This window comes from Dendropsophus ebraccatus, chromosome 1, assembly GCF_027789765.1.
Source record: "Dendropsophus ebraccatus isolate aDenEbr1 chromosome 1, aDenEbr1.pat, whole genome shotgun sequence".
Classification (NCBI taxonomy): Eukaryota; Metazoa; Chordata; class Amphibia; order Anura; family Hylidae; genus Dendropsophus; species Dendropsophus ebraccatus.
The window spans coordinates 208,318,064-208,342,282 of NC_091454.1; the positions used below are offsets into that span (position 1 = coordinate 208,318,064).

Here is a 24,219-nt window from a genome sequence, read left to right on the forward strand (position 1 = left end):
CTTTTCCCCCCTCCATCCCCCACCAGGAAGTGTCCTGACTCACACAGACCTGATTACTGTCGTCACCGTCACCAAGCTCTTCTCTCAGCTCCTTCTCCTGTTACACTAGCCTCCCCCTCCCCTGCCTTGTCAGGTGACAGGCTTGCTCAGCTCCCATTGGCTGAACAACTGCAAGCCATCACTTGTGACATCTCACTTACTTATCTTCCCTCAGACTGACTCCGGCACATAGGCAGCTCCCCCTCCCCTCTCTCCTGCTGCCCTGGACTCAGTGAAGGAGTCATGTCACTAGAGAAGATAAGCTGGGCAAGCAGAGTCACCTGACAAGGAGGGGAGGGGGGGGGGGGCTGGTGTAACAGGACCTAGAGCAGCCCTCCTGCTGATGACTCATCCTCACAAGAAGGAGCTGCCTGGTGACGGTGACGACAGTAATCAGGTCTGTGTGAGTTTCTTACACTTCCTGGTGGGGGGTGGAGGGGGGAAAAGACAGGGAAGGGAGGCAGATAGGTGATTGAAGCATATTACAGAGTTATATAACTTTGTAATGTGCTTCAATTACTGGGAAAAAGTTTTTCATGGCACTTGTCCTTTAATGTGCCAGGGTGTGAGTAGTCATTCAAGATTCCAATGTATTGATTCCATTAGATTAGCATAAGAAAAGAGCCAGCCTCCTACATTCACCTAATTAAGATTTACCTGTATATAAGGAAGCTAACAACTCTGGTGAGTTTACTCTTGACAATTGACTGCTGGTAGAAGCATCGTGGCATAAGTGACACGGGGCAAAAGTGAGTAATTAAAAAAACAGCAGGAGTTTGGTAGCTGCAGGAGATTCTTTTGTTTTATTCAGTACTTATTTTCACTCATTCTTCTAGTTTGGTGCTGTGTAATTCTTGTTTGGCTGCTGTTTTACATAGAACCCTTAGGGACTTGGGGTGCTGTCTAGTTCGCATGCAGATGTCTAGTTTATGTTGTGAAATTTCTAGGCTGCAGTCCTAAGGGCCCTATTCCACAGTAACGATAATCGGCCGAATCGCTCTGTGAAATAGAGAGAACCATCAGCCGATGATTGTGTCATCGGCTAATCGTTCAATTAGGGCCAGACCTAAAATCATCGTTCCCCCACCGCGCATCGCTACGGTTGAATAGCGGTGCACGGCGGGCGACCGACGATTTGAGAAGCAGCAGCAGCAGCATACATTACCTGTCAGGTCTTCTTCTCCGCTCCGTCTTCCTCCCCGGGTCCCGAGCGCTCTGGCTTCAGAATGGCCTGTCAGCTGACGGAGCACTCAGCCAATCACAGGCCGGGACCCCCGCGGCCTGTGATTGGCTGAGTGGCCTGCCAGCTGACAGGCCATTCTGAAGCTAGAGCGTGCTGGACCCGGGGAGGAGGACGGAGAGGAGCAGAAGACCTGACAGGTTTTGTATGCTGCAAGGGCTGCAAGGACATAGGTAACAATGTCCCTGCAGCCCTCGCTCAACGATCATCGGGCCGTGGAATAGGCCCAGTAAACGAGCGGCGATCTAGCAGATCGGCGCTCGTTTACATAGTTGATCGGGCCCTCCTCGGCCCGTGGAATAAAACCCTTAGTCTGTACACTTCAATCTGATGTGATGAGACTATCCCAGCCAGGAGTTACTGTGCAGCCCTGTTACCAGCCACCACTTCCTCAAAGACCTTAGGAAAAGGGCGGCTTGAAAAACAGTTGGTTCAGGTAGATTGCGAGCTGTGGAGCAGAAGCATAGCACGTTTGGCCTCTCTGTGCAATATTGTTTGTGTTCTCGCTGATATAGATCGAGATGCTGTTGCTGACGAAGACATGGCTGCTCAGGTGATTCCCAATGGGGATGTTGTTTTGGATGGGCTACTGAAAGATAGCAAGAAGTCAAGGGCAGAAGTAAGGGGTAGTAAGGAGAGAAGGCATCTTCTTGTAGGTGACTTGATTGTTAGAGGTGTTGTTTTAGGACAGGGTGAACATATATTTAGAGAGGTGAGATGTCTCCCAGGTGCTACTGTCAGCAGGGATAGGAAACGGATTGTAAACATTGTTACGGCTGCTAGTATAGATAGAAAGGTTGGCCCGATCGTACGATTAACAATGTCGGAGTAACATTTTTTATTTCATAACGATCAGCGTTTAGACGGAACGATACATCGTACGGAAAATTTGTTTTGCGATCGTTTTGCGATCGCTTAAGCCTATCTCACACATTGGTTAAATCGGCGAACGACTGTTTACATGGAACGATCAGCGTTTTTTTTGCAAACGACGATTTGAGAACATGTTGTAAGATCAAAATGAACGATTTCTCGTTCGTCGTTTGATCGTTTGCTGCGTTTACACGTACGATTATCGTTCGAATTCAATCGTTATCGCGCAAATTCGCACGATAATCGTTACGTGTAAACGCACCATAAGGCTAAAGGTTTTGGGTTTGTTAGTCATAACTCTTGCAGGTGGTCTTAAAAGGAGATGTTCGAGAGGGATGGTTTGCATCCAACACACATAGGTACACAAGTACATTGTGAGGAATTCAGATAGTTTTTGGACAGGCATATAAACTAGATAAAGGGGACAGAAATGTAATCGATGAGGAGGATTTCTGTCCCCAACCAGTAAAGACGAATAATGGTATTGGGATTTGCGAAAGTGCAGTGGTTGGTGCTGTAGACGCAGTGGTTGGTGCAGTAGACGCAGTGGTTGGTGCAGTAGACGCAGTGGTTGGTGCAGTAGACGCAGTGGTTGGTGCTGTAGACGCAGTGGTTGGTGCAGTAGACGCAGTGGTTGGTGCTGTAGACGCAGTGGTTGGTGCAGTAGACGCAGTGGTTGGTGCAGTAGACGCAGTGGTTGGTGCTGTAGACGCAGTGGTTGGTGCTGTAGACGCAGTGGTTGGTGCTGTAGATGCAATGGTTGGTGCAGTAGACGCAGTGGTTGGTGCAGTAGACGCAGTGGTTGGTGCAGTAGACGCAGTGGTTGGTGCAGTAGATGCAGTGGTTGGTGCAGTAGATGCAGTGGTTGGTGCTGTAGACGCAGTGGTTGGTGCAGTAGACGCAGTGGTTGGTGCAGTAGACGCAGTGGTTGGTGCAGTAGACGCAGTGGTTGGTGCTGTAGACGCAGTGGTTGGTGCTGTAGATGCAATGGTTGGTGCAGTTGATGCGATTATTGTTGGTAAGGTAGATGCTGCTGGTGCAGTAGATGAAGTTGGGAATAAAGGTATAATGAATCTTAGTAATCTTCGGGCAATGTGTACGAATGCTCGCAGCTTAGGAAACAAGATCTGTGAGCTGACGGGCATAATGTCTAGAAATGGTTGGGACCTAATTGCTGTAACAGAGGCTTGGTCCAAAGATTCTAATGATTGGAAAATCGCTATACCGGGATATATTTTGTACAGTACAGACAGAGCAGAGAGAAGGGGAGGCGGGGTGGCCATTTATGTTAGGCATAGTCTTAAATAGACAGTCATCTGAAATACATATGGGGGAGTATTTAGAAAACAATTTAAAAGGGTGGGATAAAACATTGTGAGCCAGCGCTTATTGGGCAGTATTAAAAAATGCCATATTAAAGGCAACTACATGTATGAAAAGTTAGCAAAGGTAAAAGGAAGAAGAATCCACTATGGTTTACTAGAGATGGCAGTCCCCTAGTGAGCATGATGCCTTTTGGTAATTTTCCATGCAGTGGATTGTGCACAATCTCACGTCTCCTACCGTAATGAAGTGTCAAAGAGGAGTTGTTTGTGCCACACTCTGGCACGCCTCACTGCTTCTCCCTCCTCTTCATAAATAATCAATGCTGCCCGATCTCCTACTGGTTTAGCTGTCAGCCAGTGTCTCTGATTGCAGTTTAGTGCTCTGTGGGCAATTTTCTGCTAAAAGAAACACTCTGATATAGGTGAATCTCTGACCTAAAATGTGTTGGGGCTGTGGTCTAGGAGTAACTCACTTGTCTAGAAACCTATCAGCAGTTCATCCTTTGGTTCAAATCCCCTGATGGAAATTAAATTATAGGTCTGTTTCTTTTTTTCATTATTGTATCATTTTTAAGGCTATGTTATCACACAGTATTTTTTCTCAGTATTTTGGTCAGTATTTTGCATTGAAAACCAGGAGTGGATTAAAAACACATAAAGGCTATGTTCTCACGCTGTTTAAATTGAGTGAATGGCCGCCATTTAATGGCAAATAACTGCCGATATTTTGAAACACTGGCCGCTGTTTTGAAATAATGGTCATTATTTGCAATTACATAGTGGCAGTCCACTCTATTCATCGGTATGTGAACATAGCCTTACTGTGTTTTAATCAACTTCTGGTTTTGATTTCAAAATGCTGACCAAAATACTGAGCAAAAATACTGTGTGGGAACATAGCCTTAAAAATTATACAATAATGAGAAAAAAAAGACCTCTATTTTATTTTCATTAGGGGATTTAAACAAAAGGATGAATTGCTGGTAGGTTTCTAGACATGTGAGTTACTCCTAGACCACAGCCAGGGGCGGACTGGGCCGGGGGGCAGGGTGGCATATGCCCCCTGGGCCGGTCCCCCCCAGGACACTTAAGGGCCGCAGAGGCCGGATATTAATTTGTCCGCTCTGCCTCTTTAAGGCTCCCGGAAGTAGCGGCCGCTGCACTGTGACGCTGTCTCTCTCTCTCTCTCTCTCACACTTCTCTTCACTTCATTGGTGGTGCAGGCAGCCTGGTGCAGGCAGCCTGCTGCATCAGGGAGTGAAGAGAAGTGCACTGCCCATGAAGGAGGGAGAGGAGGACGCCTGCTGGGAGAGGAACCGCCCACTGTGCTGACAGGTATCTGGGGAGGGGGTCTGGGGGGGTTACTGTATAGTATTGGGGTCTGTAAGCTGTAAGACACCAATACTATACAGTAGACTAGGGCTGGCTGGAGCAGAGGACACTCACCTCCCTGTCGGCCAGCCAGCTTCCACTCCGTGATTCTGCAGTGTGATTAGCCAGGCCTGCTCCTCTCTGCTCTGGTCAGACCTGATTAGAAGAGGCCAGAACAGAAGAGAAGCGTGGACCTGCTAGTAAGTATATTGGGGAGGTAGGGGGGCATTGTGCTTTGTTCTGTAACATGTGACTCTCCAGTTCTTGCATGTCTACAACTCCCATTATACCTTGGTGGCAGGACATGATGAGAGTTGTAGTTTGGTAACAGCTGAGGAGCCACATGTTAGGAAGCAATCATTTAGGGGTACAGTTTATTTAGTAGTGTTCTCCAACATGTGACTCCTCAGTGCAAAACTATAACTCCCATCATGCCCTGGTGGCAGGAGATAATAGGGATGGTAGTTTAAGAACAGCAGGAGGGTCACATGTTGGAGAACACTTCACTAAATAAACTGTACCCCTAAATGATTGCTTCCTAACAGTAGCTCCTCAGCTGTTACCAAACTACAACTCCCACCATGCTCTGCTGGCCAGATATAATGGGGGTTCTAGTTTAGGAACAGCAGGAGAGTCACATATTGGAAAACACCACACTAAATAAACAGTACCCATAATTCATTACTAAACTACAACTCTCATCATTCCTTGCCACCAGGGTACAATAGGAGGTGTAGTTTTGCCACTGGTAGGGAAACAATAATTGGGGGGGGGGGGGGGCAGTTTAATTAGTATAGTGTTCTCCAACATGTGACACTCCAGCCACTACAAGAATAGAACTCCCATCATGTGCTGCTGACATAATGGAGGTTGTAGTTTAGGAACAGCTGAGGGGCCACTGATTGGAAAACAATGATTTAGGGGGGACAGTGGTACAGTACATTAGAGAGAGCAGTGGTACAGTATATTAGAGAGGACAGTTCTACAGTACATTAGAGGACAGTGGTACAGTACATTTGAGAGGACAGTGGTACAGTACATTAGAGGGGACAGTGGTACAGTACATTAGAGAGGGCAGTGGTACAGTACATTAGAGGGGGCAGCGGTACAGTACATTAGAGAGGACAGTGGTACAGTACATTAGAGGGGACAGTGGTACACTACATTAGAGAGGACAGTGGTGCAGTACATTAGAGGGGTCAGTGGTACAGTACATTAGAGGGGTCAGTGGTACAGTACATTAGAGGGGACAGTGGTACAGTACAATAGAGAGGAGACAGTGGTACAGTACATTAGAGGGGACAGTGGTACAGTACATTAGAGGAGACAGTGGTACAGTACATTAGAGGATACAGTGGTACAGTACATTAGAGGGGGACAGTGGTACAGTACATTAGAGGGGGCAGTAGTACTGTACATTAGAGAGGACAGAGGCACAGTACATTAGAGGGGACAGAGGCACAGTACATTAGAGAGGACAGTGGTACAGTACATTAGGGGGACAGTGGTACAGTACATTAGGGGGGCAGTGGTACAGTACATTAGAGGGGACAGTGGTACAGTACATTAGAGAGGGCAGTAGTACTGTACATTAGAGAGGACAGAGGCACAGTACATTAGAGAGGACAGTGGTACAGTACATTAGGGGGACAGTGGTACAGTACATTAGGGGGACAGTGGTACAGTACATTAGAGGGGACAGTGGTACAGTACATTGGGGGGGGTCAGTGGTACAGTACATTAGAGGGGAAAGTGGTACAGTACATTAGAGGGGACAGTGGTACAGTACATCGGGGCGGGGGGGGGCAGTGGTACAGTACATCAGAGAGGACAGTGGTACAGTACATTAGAGAGGACAGCGGTACAGTACATTAGAGGACAGCGGTACAGTACATTAGAGGACAGTGGTACAGTACATTAGAGAGGACAGCGGTACAGTACATTAGAGGACAGCGGTACAGTACATTAGAGGACAGTGGTACAGTACATTAGAGGGGACAGTGGTACAGTACATTAGAGGGGACAGTGGTACCATACATTAGAGGGGACAGTGGTACAGTACATTAGATAGGACAGTGATACAGTACATTAGATAGGACAGCGGTACAGTACATTAGAGGGGACAGTGGAACAGTACATTGGAGGGCATAGGTTATATAGTTTATTAAGTAAGCAGTGGCAAACTACATTGTGGGCACAGTATAACACGGGGACAGTGGCACTATTTAATATAAACACAGTTAATAAGAGGCACAGTTTATCCAAGGGGGCGGTGGTACAGTTCATTAGGACAAAGGGGTACCATTTATTTAGCACAAAGGGGGGGCTAACTGCAGATGGAAGCACAAAGTGAGGGCAAAAAGTGAGGGCAAAACTACAGAGGGCAAAGAGTGGGAGCACAACTACAGATGGGGCACAAAGAGGGGGTCTCATTACAGATGAGGGCACAAAGAAGGGGTCTTACTACAGATGAGGACACAATGATGGATCCTAACTACAGATACAGGCATAAAGAAGGGATCTAAGTATAGAAAGAAGCACAGAAAAGGGAAACGACTACAGATTGGTCTTCAAAGAAGTCTCTTCTACTGTTTAAGGGCACTATGATAGAGCGTTTATATAGAGGTGGTTAAAGGTGCTGTAAAAGTAAGGTCCTGAAGATGTTTGTCTGGCAGATGGTGCTGTGATGATTTGTGGTTGGAAGAAGTCTTCATGATGGAAAAGAAAAGGAAACCTGACCGACTCTGATCAGAGAAGACGTCACCTGTGAGTCACTGGATGTGTCTGCACTGTACTTACACCTCTATTTGTTTGGGGGAATATTTGCCCCTGTGTGGTGAAGTGTAGTACCAGTGTAGGAACCATTTATAATGTAGTTACTGTGTGATTATAGTATGTGGTCAAGGTGTGGGGGTATTATTGGTTCCTTTTATAGTAGTATTATTGGTTATATTAGTATACAAGGTTTGGTCAGTAATAGTATGATTTATACAAACGAACACTGGGCTTAGTTCATAAAAAAATATATACAATTTTTATTATGTATACATTGGTACCAAATACATATTATATCTCATTCAAGTAAAATTTAAAAATGACCACACAAAGTTGATTAAAAAATATTACATAAAAAACTGGTGTCAGTAGATATAAATCAGGGAACTGAGGAAGACAACGAAACGTACGTAGGGACGGCTCTTTCTGGTGTTCTGGCAGCATGGGTGAGTGCAATAGAACTAGAGGATAATGGTAGTTGATTTTAGACCCCTTGCAAATTATATGTAAGCATATGGGATATTAGGAGACTTTTTAGCTCCCAGATACATATATACCCCTGTGCAGCATATTGAGGTAGAGTGCTAAAACAAAAGATTTTATCATAGCTACACCTTCCATGATGATTTATATCTGCTGACACCAGTTTTTTATGTAATATTTTTTATGTAATATTTTTTAATCAACTTTGTGTGGTCATTTTTAAATTTTACTTGAATAAGATATAATATGTATTTGGTACCAATGTATACATAATAAAAATTATATATATTTTTTTATGAACTAAGCCCAGTGTTCGTTTGTATAAAGCATAGTGTGGGTTGTTTTCATTTTGATAAGGTGACATCTGGTGGTGCAGGGTGGTACTGCAGCCTAAGTTGTTAGATTACCCCGTTCCCCTTATCTCAAACCTTGTGTGTAAGTAATAGTATGATGTCCATGTCCATACCAGGTACAATCCAATCCAGAGCAGATTAAACTCTGGCCTTATATAAAAATCCTGGGCCAGGGGAACATAAAAAAGAATCTATACTTACTCAACCCCGTGCCCCTGCAGCACAGGGTCACCAGCTCTCTCACAGCTGCTGTTATCCTGTTCCTCACGTTCCTGCATTGTCATGTTCCGGCGGGAAGAACCCACTTGCCCCAGTGCGTGACATTGCAGGACCAGGAGCTGCAGGAGGCTGGTCTGTGAGCAGAGACACTGCACTGCGGGGGCACAGGGACAGGTAAGTATGGATTCTTTATTATGCTCCCCTCACCCCCTGCCTGCTTGGGATGTTTAGGTTCAGCAACAGTTCTCCTTTAAGTATATGTGCCCTGATGATTGTCCGCTACTCATGGGCCACTGCTGTGTGCTTGCCCCCCAGGCCAAAGTTTGCCAGCCAGCCCCTGACCACAGCCCCAACACATTCGATTTGGAGATTCAACTATTCCTTTGAGTGTTTCTTACAGATATAAACTGGCTACAGAGGACTGGTCTGCAATCAAAGACATTGACTGACAGCTGAGCGAGCAGGAGGCCGGGCAGCATTGATTATTCATGAAGAGGAGGGAGGGGAAGGAGTGGTGAGGTGTGCCAGAGCGCAGCATAAACAACTCCTCTTTGCCTCTTCATTACAATAAGAGACCTGAGATTCTGCATAATCCACTGCACAGAAAAGTACTTTCAGAAGAAGGCCTTAATAGTCTCAGGATGGTTGGACACAGTGCTCCACTGTTTTCAGAGGCTGAAGTTGCAGAGGAACTTGCCTGTTTAAGTTAAATAAGGCAAAGGGTCTAGATGGTGTCCACAAGTGTTCTTAAAGAACTCTGATCTGTGATTGCTGCCCCCCTGACAGATCTGTATAACTAATCCCTCCTAATAGGAGATGTTCCTGATGATTGGAGAATGGCAAATGTTATACCCATCAACAAGAAGGGGAGTAGAGAAGAGCCCAGTAACTACAGGCCAGTTAGCTTAACATTTGTAGTAGTAGCAATGACGGAAACTCTTCTAAAAAAGAAAATAATGGATCACCTAAGAATCAACAATTTGATGGATCCAAACCAGCATGGCTTTACTGTGGGCAGATCATGTCAGACTAATCCCATTGATTTCTTTAACCCCTTAACGACCGTGGGCGTACATTTTATATCTCCACTGCCTGTGCCTTAACGCAGGAGGGCGTAAATGTACGCCCTGGCGTGGTCCCGAGCTGAGCTCGCCCCATAGCGGGTGAGGACCGGCTGCTATCTTCAGCCAGGCCCTCACCCTCAATGGCGGGCCACCGCTATCGCGTGGCTGCCCGCCATTAACCCCTTAAATGCCGTGATCGCGCCGAGACAAGTGTTTAAGTATAAGTGACCGGAGCAGCGTGTCTGCAGGGGTCCCGATCACATTTCCTGACTGCCGGAGGTCTTCTCCTTACCTCCGTGCAGTCCTATGTTCGGTCTTCTGATTCAGCCTGCCACAGGCAGGCTCTATGAGAAGATCGCCGATAACACTGATCCCTGCTATGCTATGGCAGTGAGGAATCCAATGTATCACAGGTCCTAACTTTAGTCAACCAGACATAGGCATGAGTACTGACAACTCGGTCGCCTTAAGACGTTGACCACTTAACTAAAGGGCGTCACAGGGTTGTTGGCGCGACTGTCTAATCGGGTGGATAGTCTGACCCTCACTACCCCTCCGCCCATGACAGCCCAGTTTCAGCAACAGCAACGGTACAGGTGGTGAAACACAAAACTAAGATGCTGTTGCCGGACAGGTTTCAAAGGGGACACTAGTAAGCTCCGGACCTTCAGGGAATCCTGTTATCTGTATTTCAGGTACAGGATTGGGCCCTGTCCCTTCCGGATGAGGTTCCCGAGTGGAACTCGGTGGGGTCTTTTTTTATGTCATTGGGGCAGATCTACGACGATCCTAACCAGGCTGCGGTGGTGGAGTCCCATCTTCTGTCCATCCAGCAGGGCTGTCGCACCGCAGAAGAATACTATGCAAAATTATGCTAATGGTGCACCCTGACTGGATGGCTGGACTCGCAAATAAAGACCCTATTTCATCAGGGATTGTCCGACAACATCAAGAACGTTATGGTCAGTCACCCCACTCCTGACACCCTAAAAAACTTTATGACACTAGCCATGACCATAGATCGTAGATTGAGGGAAAGAAAACAAGAGAGGTCGGGGGTGACTCCAGGTCAGCCAAGGTCAGCTCAGTCCTCCAAGTTGTTTTCCAAAGTACCCGAGCCATCCTCTTCTCCCGAGATTCAAGATGAGCCCATGATTCTGGGCAATGCCTCCACCAGGAGAAAACACCAGATGGAGAATTCTCTTTGTCTCTACTGCGGGAAATCGAGCCACTTCCTGAGGTTGTGTCCATCGAAACCATCCCAGAAGCCAGGAAATGCCAGTGCCCGGGTGATGGTCCGGAGGGTCACTCAGGCACCCAGGTACCTCCAAAAGACTTTGATTTCTGTTGCAAGTTACCCTGTTGTATAATGGTACTTCTCTTCCCTGTACTGCCATGGTGGACTTAGGTCAGCACAATCCTGTGTTTAACTGGAGAGCCACCAAGCTGGTTAAATGGGGGAATTCTTGTGGTTCTCATTTGGCTAAAGTGCTTCCTGCTGCATGTTCAGTCCAAGATATTTCTGATATTCCTAAATTCACTTCAGATTATGTTGACATCTTTAGTGAAGCCATTGCTGGCACTTTTCCCCCTCACCGTCCGTATGATTGCGCCATCGATCTCGTGTCTGGGGCCAAGTTTTCTAAAGGCCGTATTTTTAATCCCCCCCCCCCAGAGCGAGAGTCGATGCGTGAGTACATTCAGGACAGCCTGAGGAAGGGTCACATTAGGCCTTCGGTGTCACCGATGGGTGCAGTTTTTTTTTTTGTGGTAAAGAAGGACAGAGGTTTACACCGCCGCATTGATTACAGGGAGTAAAATAAAATAACCTGCATCCACTTCCGCTGATTCTGGACCTCCTCAACCAGGTGGTAGGTGCCCGCTGGTTCTCAAAAATTGACCTTGCTCCTTCTATCTTCTAGAGATTTTGTTAATACACGGTGGTTTATCTGTATGATATCCTTATTTATTCCCCAGATTGGTAGTTACATGTTAAACATGTACACAAGGTCTTGTCTAGACTTCACAAGAATTCTCTCTGTGCTAAAATATCAAAATGTTTGTTTGGGGTACAGGAGATTGGGTTCCTGGAGTATGTCATTACTCCTGAGTCAGTCCAGATGGACCCCAAAAAAGTGTCAGTGGTTTTAGAATGGGCTAGACCCACTACCTTAAAGGAGAAGTCCGGCCAAAATTTATTTTTTATATGTTATTACTTATGGAAAGTTATACAATTTTCTAATGTACATTAATTATGGGAAATGCTCATATACTGCTATTTTCCTTAATTTAGTGTATCAGGAAGTGTTAGAATTCTCTCAGAACCAGTGACGTCACGACGAATGGTGTAATTCCTAAGGAGTGTCCAGCAGGGGGCGCTCTATATATAGAAGTCAATGAGTACCATTGACTTCTATATAAAGTGCGCCCCTGCTGGACACTCCATTGGAATTACAATGGATGTGTGTATGTAATGTAATGTTATGCACTGTACTTTGCGATTGAATACATTTATGGAATACTTAGGGGAGCAAGTGTCCTACATAAATACATTTGCAGGGCACCGAGCAGGGAGGGAGAGAAGTGCCATCTACCTCCCCCCTCCCTGCTCAGTGCTGGGAACGTATACAAAGTACTACTCCCCCATTATCTGCAGATAATGGGGGAGTAGTACCTGTGCTATCTTATCGCCGCCCGCGCCGCCGCTCATAGAAGTGCCACCCGCGCCGCCGCTCATAGAAGTGCCGCCCGCGCCACCGCCGCTCTTAGAAGTGCCGCCTGCTCCACCGCCGCTCATAGAAGTGCCGCCGCTCCGCCACCGCTCATAAAAGTGACGCCTGCTCCGCCGCCGCTCATAGAAGTGCCGCCCACGCCGCCGCCGCTCACAGAGGAGGGGACACTTCTGTGAGCGACGGCGGCGCGGGCGGCGATAAGATAGCACAGGTACTACTCCCCCATTATCTGCAGATTATGGGGGAGTAGTACTTTGTATATGTTCCCAGCACTGAGCAGAGAGGGGGGAGGTAGATGGCACTTCTCTCCCTCCCTGCTCGGTGCCCTGCAAATGTATTTATTGAATACATTTATGGGATACTTAGGGGATCAAGTGTCCTTGCTCCCCAAAGTATCCCATAAATGTATTCAATCGCAAAATACAGTGCATAACATTACATTACATACACACATCCATTGTAATTTCAATGGAGTGTCCAGCAGGGGTGCACTATATATAAAAGTCAATGGTACTCATTGACTTCTATATATAGAGCGCCCCCTGCTGGACACTCCATAGGAATTACACCATTCGTCGTGACGTCACTGGTTCTGAGAGAATTCTAACACTTCCTGATATACTGCTATTTCCCTTAATTTAGTGTATGAGCATTTCCCATAATTAATGTACATTAGAAAATTGTATAACTTTCCATAAGTAATAACATATAAAAAATAAATTTTTGGCCGGACTTCTCCTTTATTGTACATAGGAGAATATGAGGAATACAGAGGATGATACCAAACTTGAACACTGGGGGGCAACATAAGTTGAGCTCTTTGCAGTGGCCATTAACCCGTTCCAGTACAAGAACAAATGGAATACAGATATACATATATATGGAGAAGAACCTTTTATACTGGGACACTGCACATACATACACTCACTGACAAACATACACAGCACTTACAGCTCCCAGGCTTCCCCACTCCTCCTCCTGTAGACCGGGCTGATCTTCACATAGAAGTATTGAGGACCTTTGGGTCATGTGATCATAAGGTCCTTCATCCCTCTCCTGCGCCGTGCAGGACCTGGTAGGTCCTGCTCCTCTGTTCCTCTCCTTTTGATATTCAGCCCGCTCACCCGGCACTACAGTGAAGGGGCTGAACAGTGCAGTGGTGGGTCCCTCTTCACCTCTGGACCCCTGGGAGAGCGGGGTACAGTGGTTGGCCCTCAGTGGCATACAGTACCTACCATGAAGGCAGATCAGGCTTCCTCGGGCACCCTCCCTGCAGGGGCCCCATAGCACTCTTCAGACTTCCCTGCCTTCATGGTAGCTACGCCACTGGGTGAAGCACTGGAGGCGGGCCAGCCTGCCCCCAGTGGGAGCTTTTACGGACTCTCGTTATACACTTTAAAATCCCATTTAAAGGGGTTATGCAGGGTTAGAGGAAGCACAGCTACTTTCTTGCAAAAACAGCACCACCCCTGCCCTCAGGTTGTTTGTGGTATCACAATTCAGCTCTATCCAATTCAGTGGAACTAAGCTGTAATAACCCACACCCAAACTGAGGACAGGAAAGGTGTTATTTCTGGAGGAAAGTGGCCTTGGTTTTCGAAGACTGGATAATCCCTTTAAGGAGGACTCTCACCATTCCTATAGAGAGAGAGAATAAACCTGACTGATGACTGATTGATGTGTTTATCTCTAGGGTTCATCATGATTGAGGTTGTCTGCAATGACAGTTCGGGGAAGAAAATGCAAGTAAATTGCAAGTATCCTTTTTCCCACTGTAACCAGTGACTGGACGTTGCACTCTGCTATCTATGGTTTAGTGTCTGGGCACCTGCTCCATCTCTCTCTGCACTAGATATCCTTTTCACACATTTTAGAGCAGGTAATTCTTTAGTTTGGAAGTTTCCTTATCTTGGTGCCACAAAGTCCAGAGGACACCATCAAAGACCTGAAGAAATTGATAGCTGCTCAAACAGGAACACAGTGGGAGAAGATAGTCCTGAAGAAGTGGTGAGTACCAGGGATGATCTTCAGCTGCTGCATAGATCCTGGATGTTACAGGATTTAACTCAGGATCAGTATAGGATCAGTAATGTAATTGTGAGAGCAGCTCTGGAGTATAATAGTGAGTGCCAGTGGCGTAGCTACCATAGAGGCAGGGAAGGCGGTTGCTATGGGGCCCATGGAGGGAGGGGGCCCAGGGAAGATAAGAGCCTCCTGTGTCCTTTTGCTTAACCCCTTATGTACTGCAGTGTGTAAGTGACCCAGTGTTCTCTTACATGCTGCAACACAAAAAAGGGTTAACAATTAGCTCTCTGCCTCACTACTCTGTTAACCTCTGACCTCTGTTCTCTGAGCTCCTGCAGAGGTCAGGGGTTATCAGTGCAGGAGTAGTGAAGGAGAGAGCTAATTGTCTTCTGTATTAACCCTTTGTTTGTGTTGCAGCATGTAAGAGAACACTGGGTCACTTACACACTGCAGTACATAAAGGGTTAAGCAAAAGGTAAGAGAACATATGTGAGGTCAGCACTCAGTCGAATATACAGTCATGTCTCCTGGCTTGATTGCCTTAGACTTTTGAGCACGGAGAGACTTCCCCTGGACTCCGGGGTATCATATACAAAAAGAAGACAGAATCCTCTCCAGCTCAGATAATATCGAATGCTTTATTGGACATACATATAACACCGACTCGTTTCAGACCCCACTGGGTCCTTAGTCATGGTTTTCTTAGATATTTTCTGCTGTATGCATAACGTCCATAGAAAAAACAGATGAGGTGAATTACTGTATTAACATCTCCTAGGGAGTAAATAAATGACGCCAGGCATGTCGGAAGGCGTATTTTTTTGCCACATCACCGTATATATATATATATATATATATATATATATATATATATATATATTTTATAGCGTGTAGGGGAGGGGGGTCCCATACAGTTTTTTGCTATGGGGCCCCATGAATCCTAGCTACGCCCCTGGTGAGTGCAGCTCTGGAGTATAATACAGGATGTAACTCAGGATCAGTAATGTAATGTATGTACACAGGGACCCCACCAGCAGAATAGTAAATGCAGCTCTGGGGTATAATACAGGATGTAACTCAGGATCAGTACTGGATAAGTAATGTATTAGCGCTCTGGAATTAAGGGCGCTTTAAAAATAAATAATTATTATTATTATTATTATTATTATTATTATTATTATAATACACAGTGACCTCACCAGCAGAATAGTGAGTGCAGCTCTGGAGTATAATACCAGATGCAACTCAGGATCAGTGACTATACTTTTTATATAGATTATATCTTTATTTAAACTGAGTTCAAACATGGATTGTGGGTATCCCCTATAAGGACTTATTTATTGGTAGACAGATGTTAATATTTATTGTGACTGGGTTTGTTCTGTAATGATTGTATATAAATAAGGTTCTAATGTTACATTTTCTGTGTATTCTCCACATCTAGGTATACAATATTTAAGGACCATGTGTCTCTTGCTGACTGTATCCTTTTGAGTATGAAGACATGGTACATTCCTAATTCTTTATTACTGACCAGCTCCCATACTATGAGAGGACATCTATGTGAGTCCCAAAATACTATTTAAACAGCCTAGTGTAAAAATGAGATCTCTCTATACGTAATGACCTGAATCATATATTTTTCTATTTGCTGCACATTTGTTGACCTAGCCTCTGCCCCGCCAGCTGTTGCAAAACTACAGCGAAGCTTTGGTTGTCCAGGCATGATGGGAATTGTAGTTTTGCAACAGCTGGACGGCCGAAGGTTCCCCATCCCTGCTTTATTTAAATGACTACATGTAATACCACATTTCTCCTGTAGTGGCCACTGCAGGGAAAAAAAAAAGAACCTAGTTATTGCAAAATTATCTGTTTGCTGGGAGTTTTAGGGCCCTATTACATGGAGTGATAATCTGCCAAATCAGGTCAATTTGGCAGATTATTGCTCTGTGTAATAATACAACAATCAGCTGATAAAACGCTCATTGACTGATCGTTGTAATTTATTCCAGCCTAAAAATCATCGTCCATAGGGTCTGCATTGTATCGTGTTATAGCGATGCACAGCCAATGGCTGATGACTATGTAGAAATAGTAAATGTTGTACGTACATGTCCATGCTCCCAGTGTTTGCCGGTCTCTGAAGTGACAAGCCGGTGAGTCAATCACTGGCCAAAACAGGACGGAAAGTTCCATTGGTGTCTGCGGGCAGAAGACAGGAGAACGCTGGGAGTGTAGACAGGTATGTATAACGATATAAATGAATATATATATATATATATATATATATATATATATATATGTTGTTAGCTATGTCCGTATGTGTATGTATATATATATATATATATATATATATATATATATATACATACATACATACATACATACATACATACATGCATATAGCCCTTGCTACACGAGCTTGCTTGCTTACATTATTGATCGGGCTGTGGAACATGGCATTTGAGCTGGGTTCACACATAATATTAGAATGGCTTCAAAACACAGAAAGGATGGAAATCTTGTCGGACCGTCTGCTATATGTCCAGACAAATAGTTCCTTAACCGATTGCTTCCAGATGGAATTCATGATGGGATGAGCATGGATCTATATTACCAGTAACCAACATCTTCTTCTCCTCCCCTCCCGGCCCCAGTTCTCTATTCTCTGGAATCTCACTGCCTGGATCAGTAAAATCTTATATTCTAACATTTTCTGACCATCAGAAAAACTGCAGCCACCATTTTGCTTTTTGGACAAAAGTTTTTTTTTTTTTTTTTTTTTTAAATAAAATTTTGTTCTGTACATATGAATTGAGTCTGAAGTTCTTAAAGGGGTTTCCATCCTTTAAAAAAAAAAAGAAGAAGAAAAAAAAGGAAAAGATTGTACTCACCCCTCCATTTCTTACTGATCCATTGTTGCTTCAGACTGCCCAGTGGAAGTGCCCCAGTGTAGTCCCCATACACAGAACACAAGTCATTGCAGCCAATCCCTGGGCGTATGTGAGAAGTGCATGTGACCACAGCGGGGGATGATATTGGGGCACCATCACCAGGCTGTCTGAAGCCATGGTAGCTATGGACTGCAATAGTTTTTCCCATCTATTCCCTGCCATGGTAATTGTTTTCAAAGTGACCAGAAAATATCTTTAAAGCAGGGGCAGATTAACTTTACCATAGTCCCCCGGGCTGTTCACCAAGTTGAAGTGGGCAGGGGTGGCTGTCTTTTTGAAAGATGGCAGCTACATTTTTCTAATCTTGGATAACCTCTTTAGTGAATAAGCTGTGTAAAAGGACAAACTGTCATAATGTTATAAGTCTATGGTAAGGCCAATCACACATTGATGTCACAGTCATATCTTAAAGGGGTTCTCCAGCGAAAATCTTTTTCTTTCAAATCAACTGATATCAGAAAGTTATATAGATTTGTAATTAACTTCTTTTAGTCCCATAGGCTCAATTCTATTATCAGGCAGATTTCGCCATCTGCGCAAAGAATTGACACATTAATTCTTTGGGTGGACGGCGGAATCCGTCAGAGCATAGAATGGAGCCTATGGGACTGGTGGAAATGGGGGGGGGAAGCTATCTGCCCGGATTCTGTAGTGTGCACATAACCTAATGCTAGAGAGTTAATCTGAGGTTAAGTTTCGGATGAACTCACTGTGATTAACCCCTAGACGACTAAGGACGTACCGCTACACCCTGAAAGTCTGTACACAGACAACCCTGGGCGTACCGGTACGTCCTGACCTATGAAGCGCGCTTCATAGGAGGTGAGGGCTGGCTGCTCGCTGAACGGCTGCTCACCTCACTATTAATGACAGGCTGCAGCGTGTCATTAACCCCTTAAACGCCGCGATCGCTGCGTTAAAGTGTAAGTGACAGGGGCAGTCCCCTGTCACTTACCGATGGGGACCCCTGCAGTGTGGCTGCGGGGGTCCCGATCGCTATATCGGGCCGCCGGAGGTCTCTTACCTTCCTCCGTGCGGCCTGATTGGCTTTCGGCTCAATGAGTCTGCCACAGGCAGGCTCAATGAGCAGAAAGCCTATTACACTGATCAATGCTATGCCTATGGCATAGCAGTAATCAGTGTAAATAAGCAAAGTCATACATGTAAAAGTCCCCCAGGGGGACTTAAAATGTGTTTAAAAAAAAAAATTGAAAATCATTATTACACTACCCCAAAGTCCCTCCCCCAATAACAGTTTAAATCACCCCTCTTTCCCATTATATAAATAAAATATATAAAAATAAATAAATAAACATATAATATACTGCAGCATAAGTAATCGTTCGATCTGTTAAAATATAGCAAGCGTCATCACGAACGGGGAACGGCGTTTTTTGTTACATTATATATATAAAAAATTTATAAAAAGTGATCAAAACGTCCAATCTTCACAAAAATAGTATTAATAAAAACTAGAGACCATGGCGGAAAAAAATGACACCCCATACAGCCCCGTAGGTGAAAAACTAAAACCGTTATAAGCGTCACAATAGGCCCATTTTATTAATAACTAAGTGCAAAAAAAAAAAAAAAAAAAAAAGGATTTCATTAAAAAAATATATATAACATAAAAGAAACTGTGTAAACATGCATATAGTTGTGTTCGGGCTGTACTATAGAATAATGGTATCATGTCGCTTTTACCATATAGTGCATTATGTAGACACAGGAACCCCCCAAACGTTACCATATTGCATTCTTATTTACGATTTCACCTATTTATATCTTCATAAATAATATATTTGGGATTCCGTCATACATGTTATGGTAAAATGAAAGACGTCATTACAAAGTACAACTATTCCTGTAACAAACAAGCACTTACATGGCCTGTAGATAGAAAACTAAAAGTGCTAGAGCTCTTAGATGGGGAGGAGGGAAAAACGAAAACACAAAAATGAAAATTTGTGCGGTCCACTGGATCATTTTGGACTTGGTCCTCAAAGGGTTAATCCTCCTAGCATTACAAAGAAGCTTTAAAGTTGCAGATAGGGACTTGTTTACATCAGCAATCTCTGTCTCTGATAGGGACTTATCGTTTTTTCTTCCTCTTCTAAGAGCACTTTAATTTTTCTGTCTATAGTACTTTGTAATGGCGCCTTTCAATCTACCATAAAATGTATGACGGCACCCCCAAAATATTATTTATAAGAATATAAATGGGTGAAATTAGAAAAGAACAATGCAATATTGTAAATTTTAGGGGTTCCTGTGTCTACGTAATACACTATACGGTAAAAGTGACATGACACTGTTATTCTATAGGTCATACACTGATAACACTGATCAGTGTTATCAGCATTCTTCTCATAGAGCCTGCCTGTGGCAGACTCTATGAGCAGAACGCCATCCACACCGCACAGAGGAAGGTAAGAGACTTCCGGCGGTCTGGGAAATCGATCAGGATACCCACAATCTCACTGTGGGGGTCCTGATCTGTAAGGGACAGGAGCTGCTTCTATCACTTGCACTTAAATGCTGCAGCATTTAAGGGGTTAATGACAGGTTGCAGCGTGATTGGTGGAGACTATCATTTATGGTGAGGGCTGATTGCATCTGCTATGAAACACGCTCCGCTCCTAAGCGCGCTTCATAACACATTAGCAACTCAGGGCATAGGGTACATCATGGGTCGTCTGGTGGCCAGGGAGTACCTGTATGTCCTAAGTCATCTAGGGGTTAAGATCTGCTGCCATATACTGGCCAATAGCCAATGTGACCAGTGGATATTGGCCTTGTTGACCACCTACAGGGCCAGTGGCGCAATGGATAATACGTCTGACTATGGATCAGAAGATTGTAGGTTTGACTCCTACCTGGCTTGTCGATGCTGCCGTGATCGTATAGTGGTTAGTACTCTGCGTTGTGGACGCAGCAACCCTGATTTGAAACCGGGTCACGGCATCTTTAATTTTTTGCTATCTAAAATAAAAATAATGCAGAAATAACCCTGTTGGCAAAACAGTTATACATGGAAATATCATCTGAATTTTGTAATTTAGTAAGGAGAAGTTTTGTTAGTGGCAGTAGCCATTATTACTGGTCCAGAAAGGTCTTCATGAAGGTCCAGATCTTGCCAGATGTACACAGCACTCACTAATTTTTGTTCTCTGTTATCAGCTATTCTCATTAGATTGTTTGCAGAGGATATCTCTGTTATCAGCCATTATATGAAATTCCAGGACTTTAACCCCTTAACGACGTATCTGATGTTATGGCGCCATTAGGGGGGATTCAGAGGGAAGCCGTGCTGCGACCCCAATCTAAACTGCCGCAATCCCAACTGCTATCAGGAGTCCGAGACCATGGCTATAGTGGGCTGATCGCCACGCCGGCTAATTTGGACCATTAAATGCAGCTGTCAAACATGACAGCTGCATTTAAAGGCCCTCCATAGGCCCTCCATGGTGGTCTAGTGGCTGGATTTCCCCCTGGACGATCCGACCGCGGAGGGGGGATCCCTTCCTCTTACCGGCCTTAGACTGCAGCAGATCCAAACCAATACAGCACTGATTTGTTCTTGATGTTATTTGGGAATAACAAATAGTTAAACAGTAGGGAGGAGGGGGAGATAGAGAGAAAAGCTCACATACAGTTTTTTGTGTCCTCAGCACGAAGCAGCAGTTGAGAACTGGGGGAAGGAGACTGAATAGATAATAACATGTATAGAATGAATTGTTAGTCTCACCATGGGTAGCAACATATGAAAAGTTATGTTTGAGCAGAATACCCCTTTAAGGGGTTCCATAACATTTAACAAAAATTCTGATGCTGCTAGGGCCTTTAAAAAATAGATTTTTTTTTAAAATTACATTCCCCTGGTCCCCCACAACTCCTGTGCGGCTCTTTTTAGTCCAGTCTCCTGTTTTCCTCCTGTTCCGGAAATCCCCCTGCTCAGTCAATCACTGGCTAATGGTGCGTTTACACAGAGAGATTTATTTGACAGATTTTGGGAGCCAAAGCCAGGAATGGATTTGGAAAGAGGAGAAAACTCAATCTTTCCTTTATGACCTGTTCCCTGTTTATAGTCTGTTCCTGGCTTTGGCTTCCGAAATCTGTCAGATAAATCTCTCTGTGTAAGCGCACCATTATGGTGTGTTTACACAGAGAGATTTATCTGACAGATTTTTAAAGCCAAAGCCAGGAATGGACTATAAACAGGGAACAGGTCATGAAGGAAAGGTTGAAATATCTCCTCTTTCTGAATCCATTCCTGGCTTTGGCTTCCGAATTCTGTCAGATAAATCTCTCTGTGTACGCACCATAAGGGTCCATTTACACAGAAAGATTATCTGACAGATTATCTGCCAAAGATTTGAAGCCAAAGCCCGAAACGGACTATAAACATAGATTAGGTCATAAAGGAAAGCTTGAGATTTCTCCTCTTTTCAAATCCATTCCTGGCTTTGGCTTCACATATTTGGCAGATAATCTTTCTGTGTAAATGGACCCTAATACAGGACACGGCTGGCAGGTCCTGCTCCGACCACTCATCTTGGAGGCAGGAGAAAGACAGGATATTAGGGGCACTGGAAGGAGCCAAAACGGAGCTGAGGGGAACCAGGGGTTACAAAAGCCCCAGCAATATCTGAATTTTTGTAAAACCACCCTATTATGTGGTTCTCAGCTCTGTCTCACACCAAACCCATCTATATAGACATTTGACAGCATGTAATATTACATTTCTCCAGCAGAGGCCACTGCAGGAAAAGTGTACAGCCAACAGCAGCTTCCTTTAGAGATAACAGCTGATGCTGCAGCAATATAATCATTTTATGCAATGTATATATTCCGTACCACACTGTACTTTTTTCTTTATTCATAGGGTAAAATCCGCCATTAAATTCATGTCACTATCCACTTTGACCAGATCCGGCCTTAGGTCGTTGGAAAGGCCTTAAAAGTCCTCCACCTTTCATAGCCAGCCGTGATCGTATAGTGGTTAGTACTCTGCGTTGTGGCCGCAGCAACCCCGGTTCGAATCCGGGTCACGGCACTTTCAGTTTTCTATATTTTTTAGCAATTCACTGCATATATTAACTCTTGCAGAGCTGAGGGGCCCCCTGAATTTTGGTCACAGATAATTGGTCTGCATTGTGATATCTTATGTATTTGCTTCACGATGCAACATTTCATTTCATGTATTTCTATGGTGTGTGTAATGTCATGTGCATGATGGCAACAAAGCGATCAAATTTGTCTGCTATTTCTTCCCGTATAGGTTTCTATAGATATCACATGTGGTTGTGGTTTAACGCGACATCGCAATATGATATTTATTATTTAACCTTTCCCAAAATCATAGAAAAACGTATGAAAAATGACACATGATGTTTTCTGTAATATTGTAAATTTAAAAACCTTCCAGCACTTATCAGCTGCTGTATGTCCTGCGGGAAGTGGCATTTTCTTTCCAGTCTGACACAGTGCTCTCTGCTGCCACCTCTGTTCATAACAGGAATTTACATACAGCAGCTGATAAGTACTAGAGGACTTTACATTTAAAAAAAAAAAAGTAATTTACAAATCTATATAACTTTCTAAAACCAGTTTATTTCAATTTTTCCTACTGGATTCCCCCTTTAGGAGGTCCCTTACTTGGTATCACACTATGGTAGAACTAGCCCATCCATGTATTCATGTGAATGATGACATGTAATACTCCATTTGTCCAGCAGTGGCCACTGCAGGAAAAGTGTACTGCCAACAGCAGCTTCCTTCAGTGATAGCCGCTGATCCTGATCTATTGCAGAAATATAACGTAATGTATATGGTATACATTTTGCATAGTACTGTGCCTGTAAAATGTTGACCTCTGTATATATTTAGTTTTATCCAGCTGCTGGAGCCCTTAGATGTAAAAGCTATATGGGCCGTACCACTGTGGGAGTAATGATACAAAGACCTATTTATACAGCAGCCTATCCAGGTTCAGACAGTTGATTTTGCTCTGGATTTGCACCTGGCACATCTGCAACCATGTACAGTACAGGTTGAAGGGGTTTTAATACCTTATCCACATGCATTTCTGCATTGAAATCTGAGCATGCTCCTTCTGTTGTATAACCGCTGTGGGTTTACATGGCAGAATACATATATTAAAATCTACTGCCAAATCCTTGCCAATAGCCAATGTGACCAGCGGATACTGGCACAGTGGGCCAAGCTCAGGGCCAGTGGCGCAATGGATAACGCGTCTGACTACGTATCAGATTGTAAGTTCAACTCCTACCTGGCTCCTCGGTGCTGCCGTGATCGTATAGTGGTTAGTACTCTGCGTTGTGGCCGCAATAATCCCAGTTGGAATCCGGGTCACGGCATCGACTTCTTGCTTTTGATAGGTTCTACCCCAACTTTGGAGAGTCGGCTGGGGGTAGAAACCCCAGGAAATAGGTAGGTATAACATACTACTTGGTATATATCCTGTACATGGCAATACATGAAAATAATTTACTTTGCACTTCTTATTTAGGTTAATGTTCTTTTTTTCTAATCCAGGTGCTCACGCTGCTAGATGTAAGTGCAATATTACTCATACCACTGTGTAAGTAATGATACAAAGACCTGCTTACAAGGTAACCTACCCACGTTCAGACACATAGGGGAAGATTCATCAAACATGGTTTTACCCTTTGAGGACCAGGCCCAAAATGACCCAGTGGATTGCGCCAATTTTTGCGTTTTACTTTTTACCTCCTCCCCTTCT

At 44.4% G+C, this 24,219-nt stretch overlaps 1 protein-coding gene and 1 non-coding gene across 5 annotated transcripts; both read left to right on the forward strand.

The window, feature by feature from the left end:
• Nucleotides 1-415: 415 nt before the first annotated feature.
• LOC138768098 (ubiquitin-like protein 5) lies at nt 416-17,275 on the forward strand. Of its 4 annotated transcripts, none has more exons than XM_069946167.1 (5): nt 416-436; nt 14,168-14,231; nt 14,398-14,481; nt 15,944-15,981; nt 17,079-17,275. In XM_069946167.1, the coding sequence occupies exons 2-5, from the start codon at nt 14,176-14,178 to the stop codon at nt 17,120-17,122; spliced, it is 222 nt and encodes a 73-aa protein (XP_069802268.1). In that variant the 5' UTR covers nt 416-436; nt 14,168-14,175; the 3' UTR covers nt 17,123-17,275. The 4 variants fall into 4 exon arrangements, with proteins under 4 accessions (XP_069802268.1, XP_069802244.1, XP_069802259.1 ...); XM_069946143.1 differs by lacking the exon at nt 416-436 and adding an exon at nt 738-788; XM_069946158.1 differs by lacking the exon at nt 416-436 and adding an exon at nt 7,554-7,614.
• A 5,162-nt stretch (nt 17,276-22,437) lies between these two features.
• On the forward strand, nt 22,438-22,509 carry TRNAH-GUG (transfer RNA histidin (anticodon GUG)). Its single transcript has one exon. It is a non-coding gene; the product is annotated as a tRNA-His (tRNA).
• Nucleotides 22,510-24,219: the final 1,710 nt, after the last annotated feature.

What these genes read in the sequence shown, in the direction of transcription:
- LOC138768098 (XM_069946167.1), top strand. Translation starts at nt 14,176, where the DNA reads ATGATTGAGGTTGTCTGCAATGACAGTTCGGGGAAGAAAATGCAAGTA. An exon ending in AAGATAGTCCTGAAGAAGTG is followed by an intron (nt 14,482 to 15,943) that starts GTGAGTACCAGG and finishes CTCCACATCTAG; the next exon opens with GTATACAATATTTAAGGACC. An exon ending in CCATGTGTCTCTTGCTGACT is followed by an intron (nt 15,982 to 17,078) that starts GTATCCTTTTGA and finishes GATTGCTTCCAG; the next exon opens with ATGGAATTCATGATGGGATG.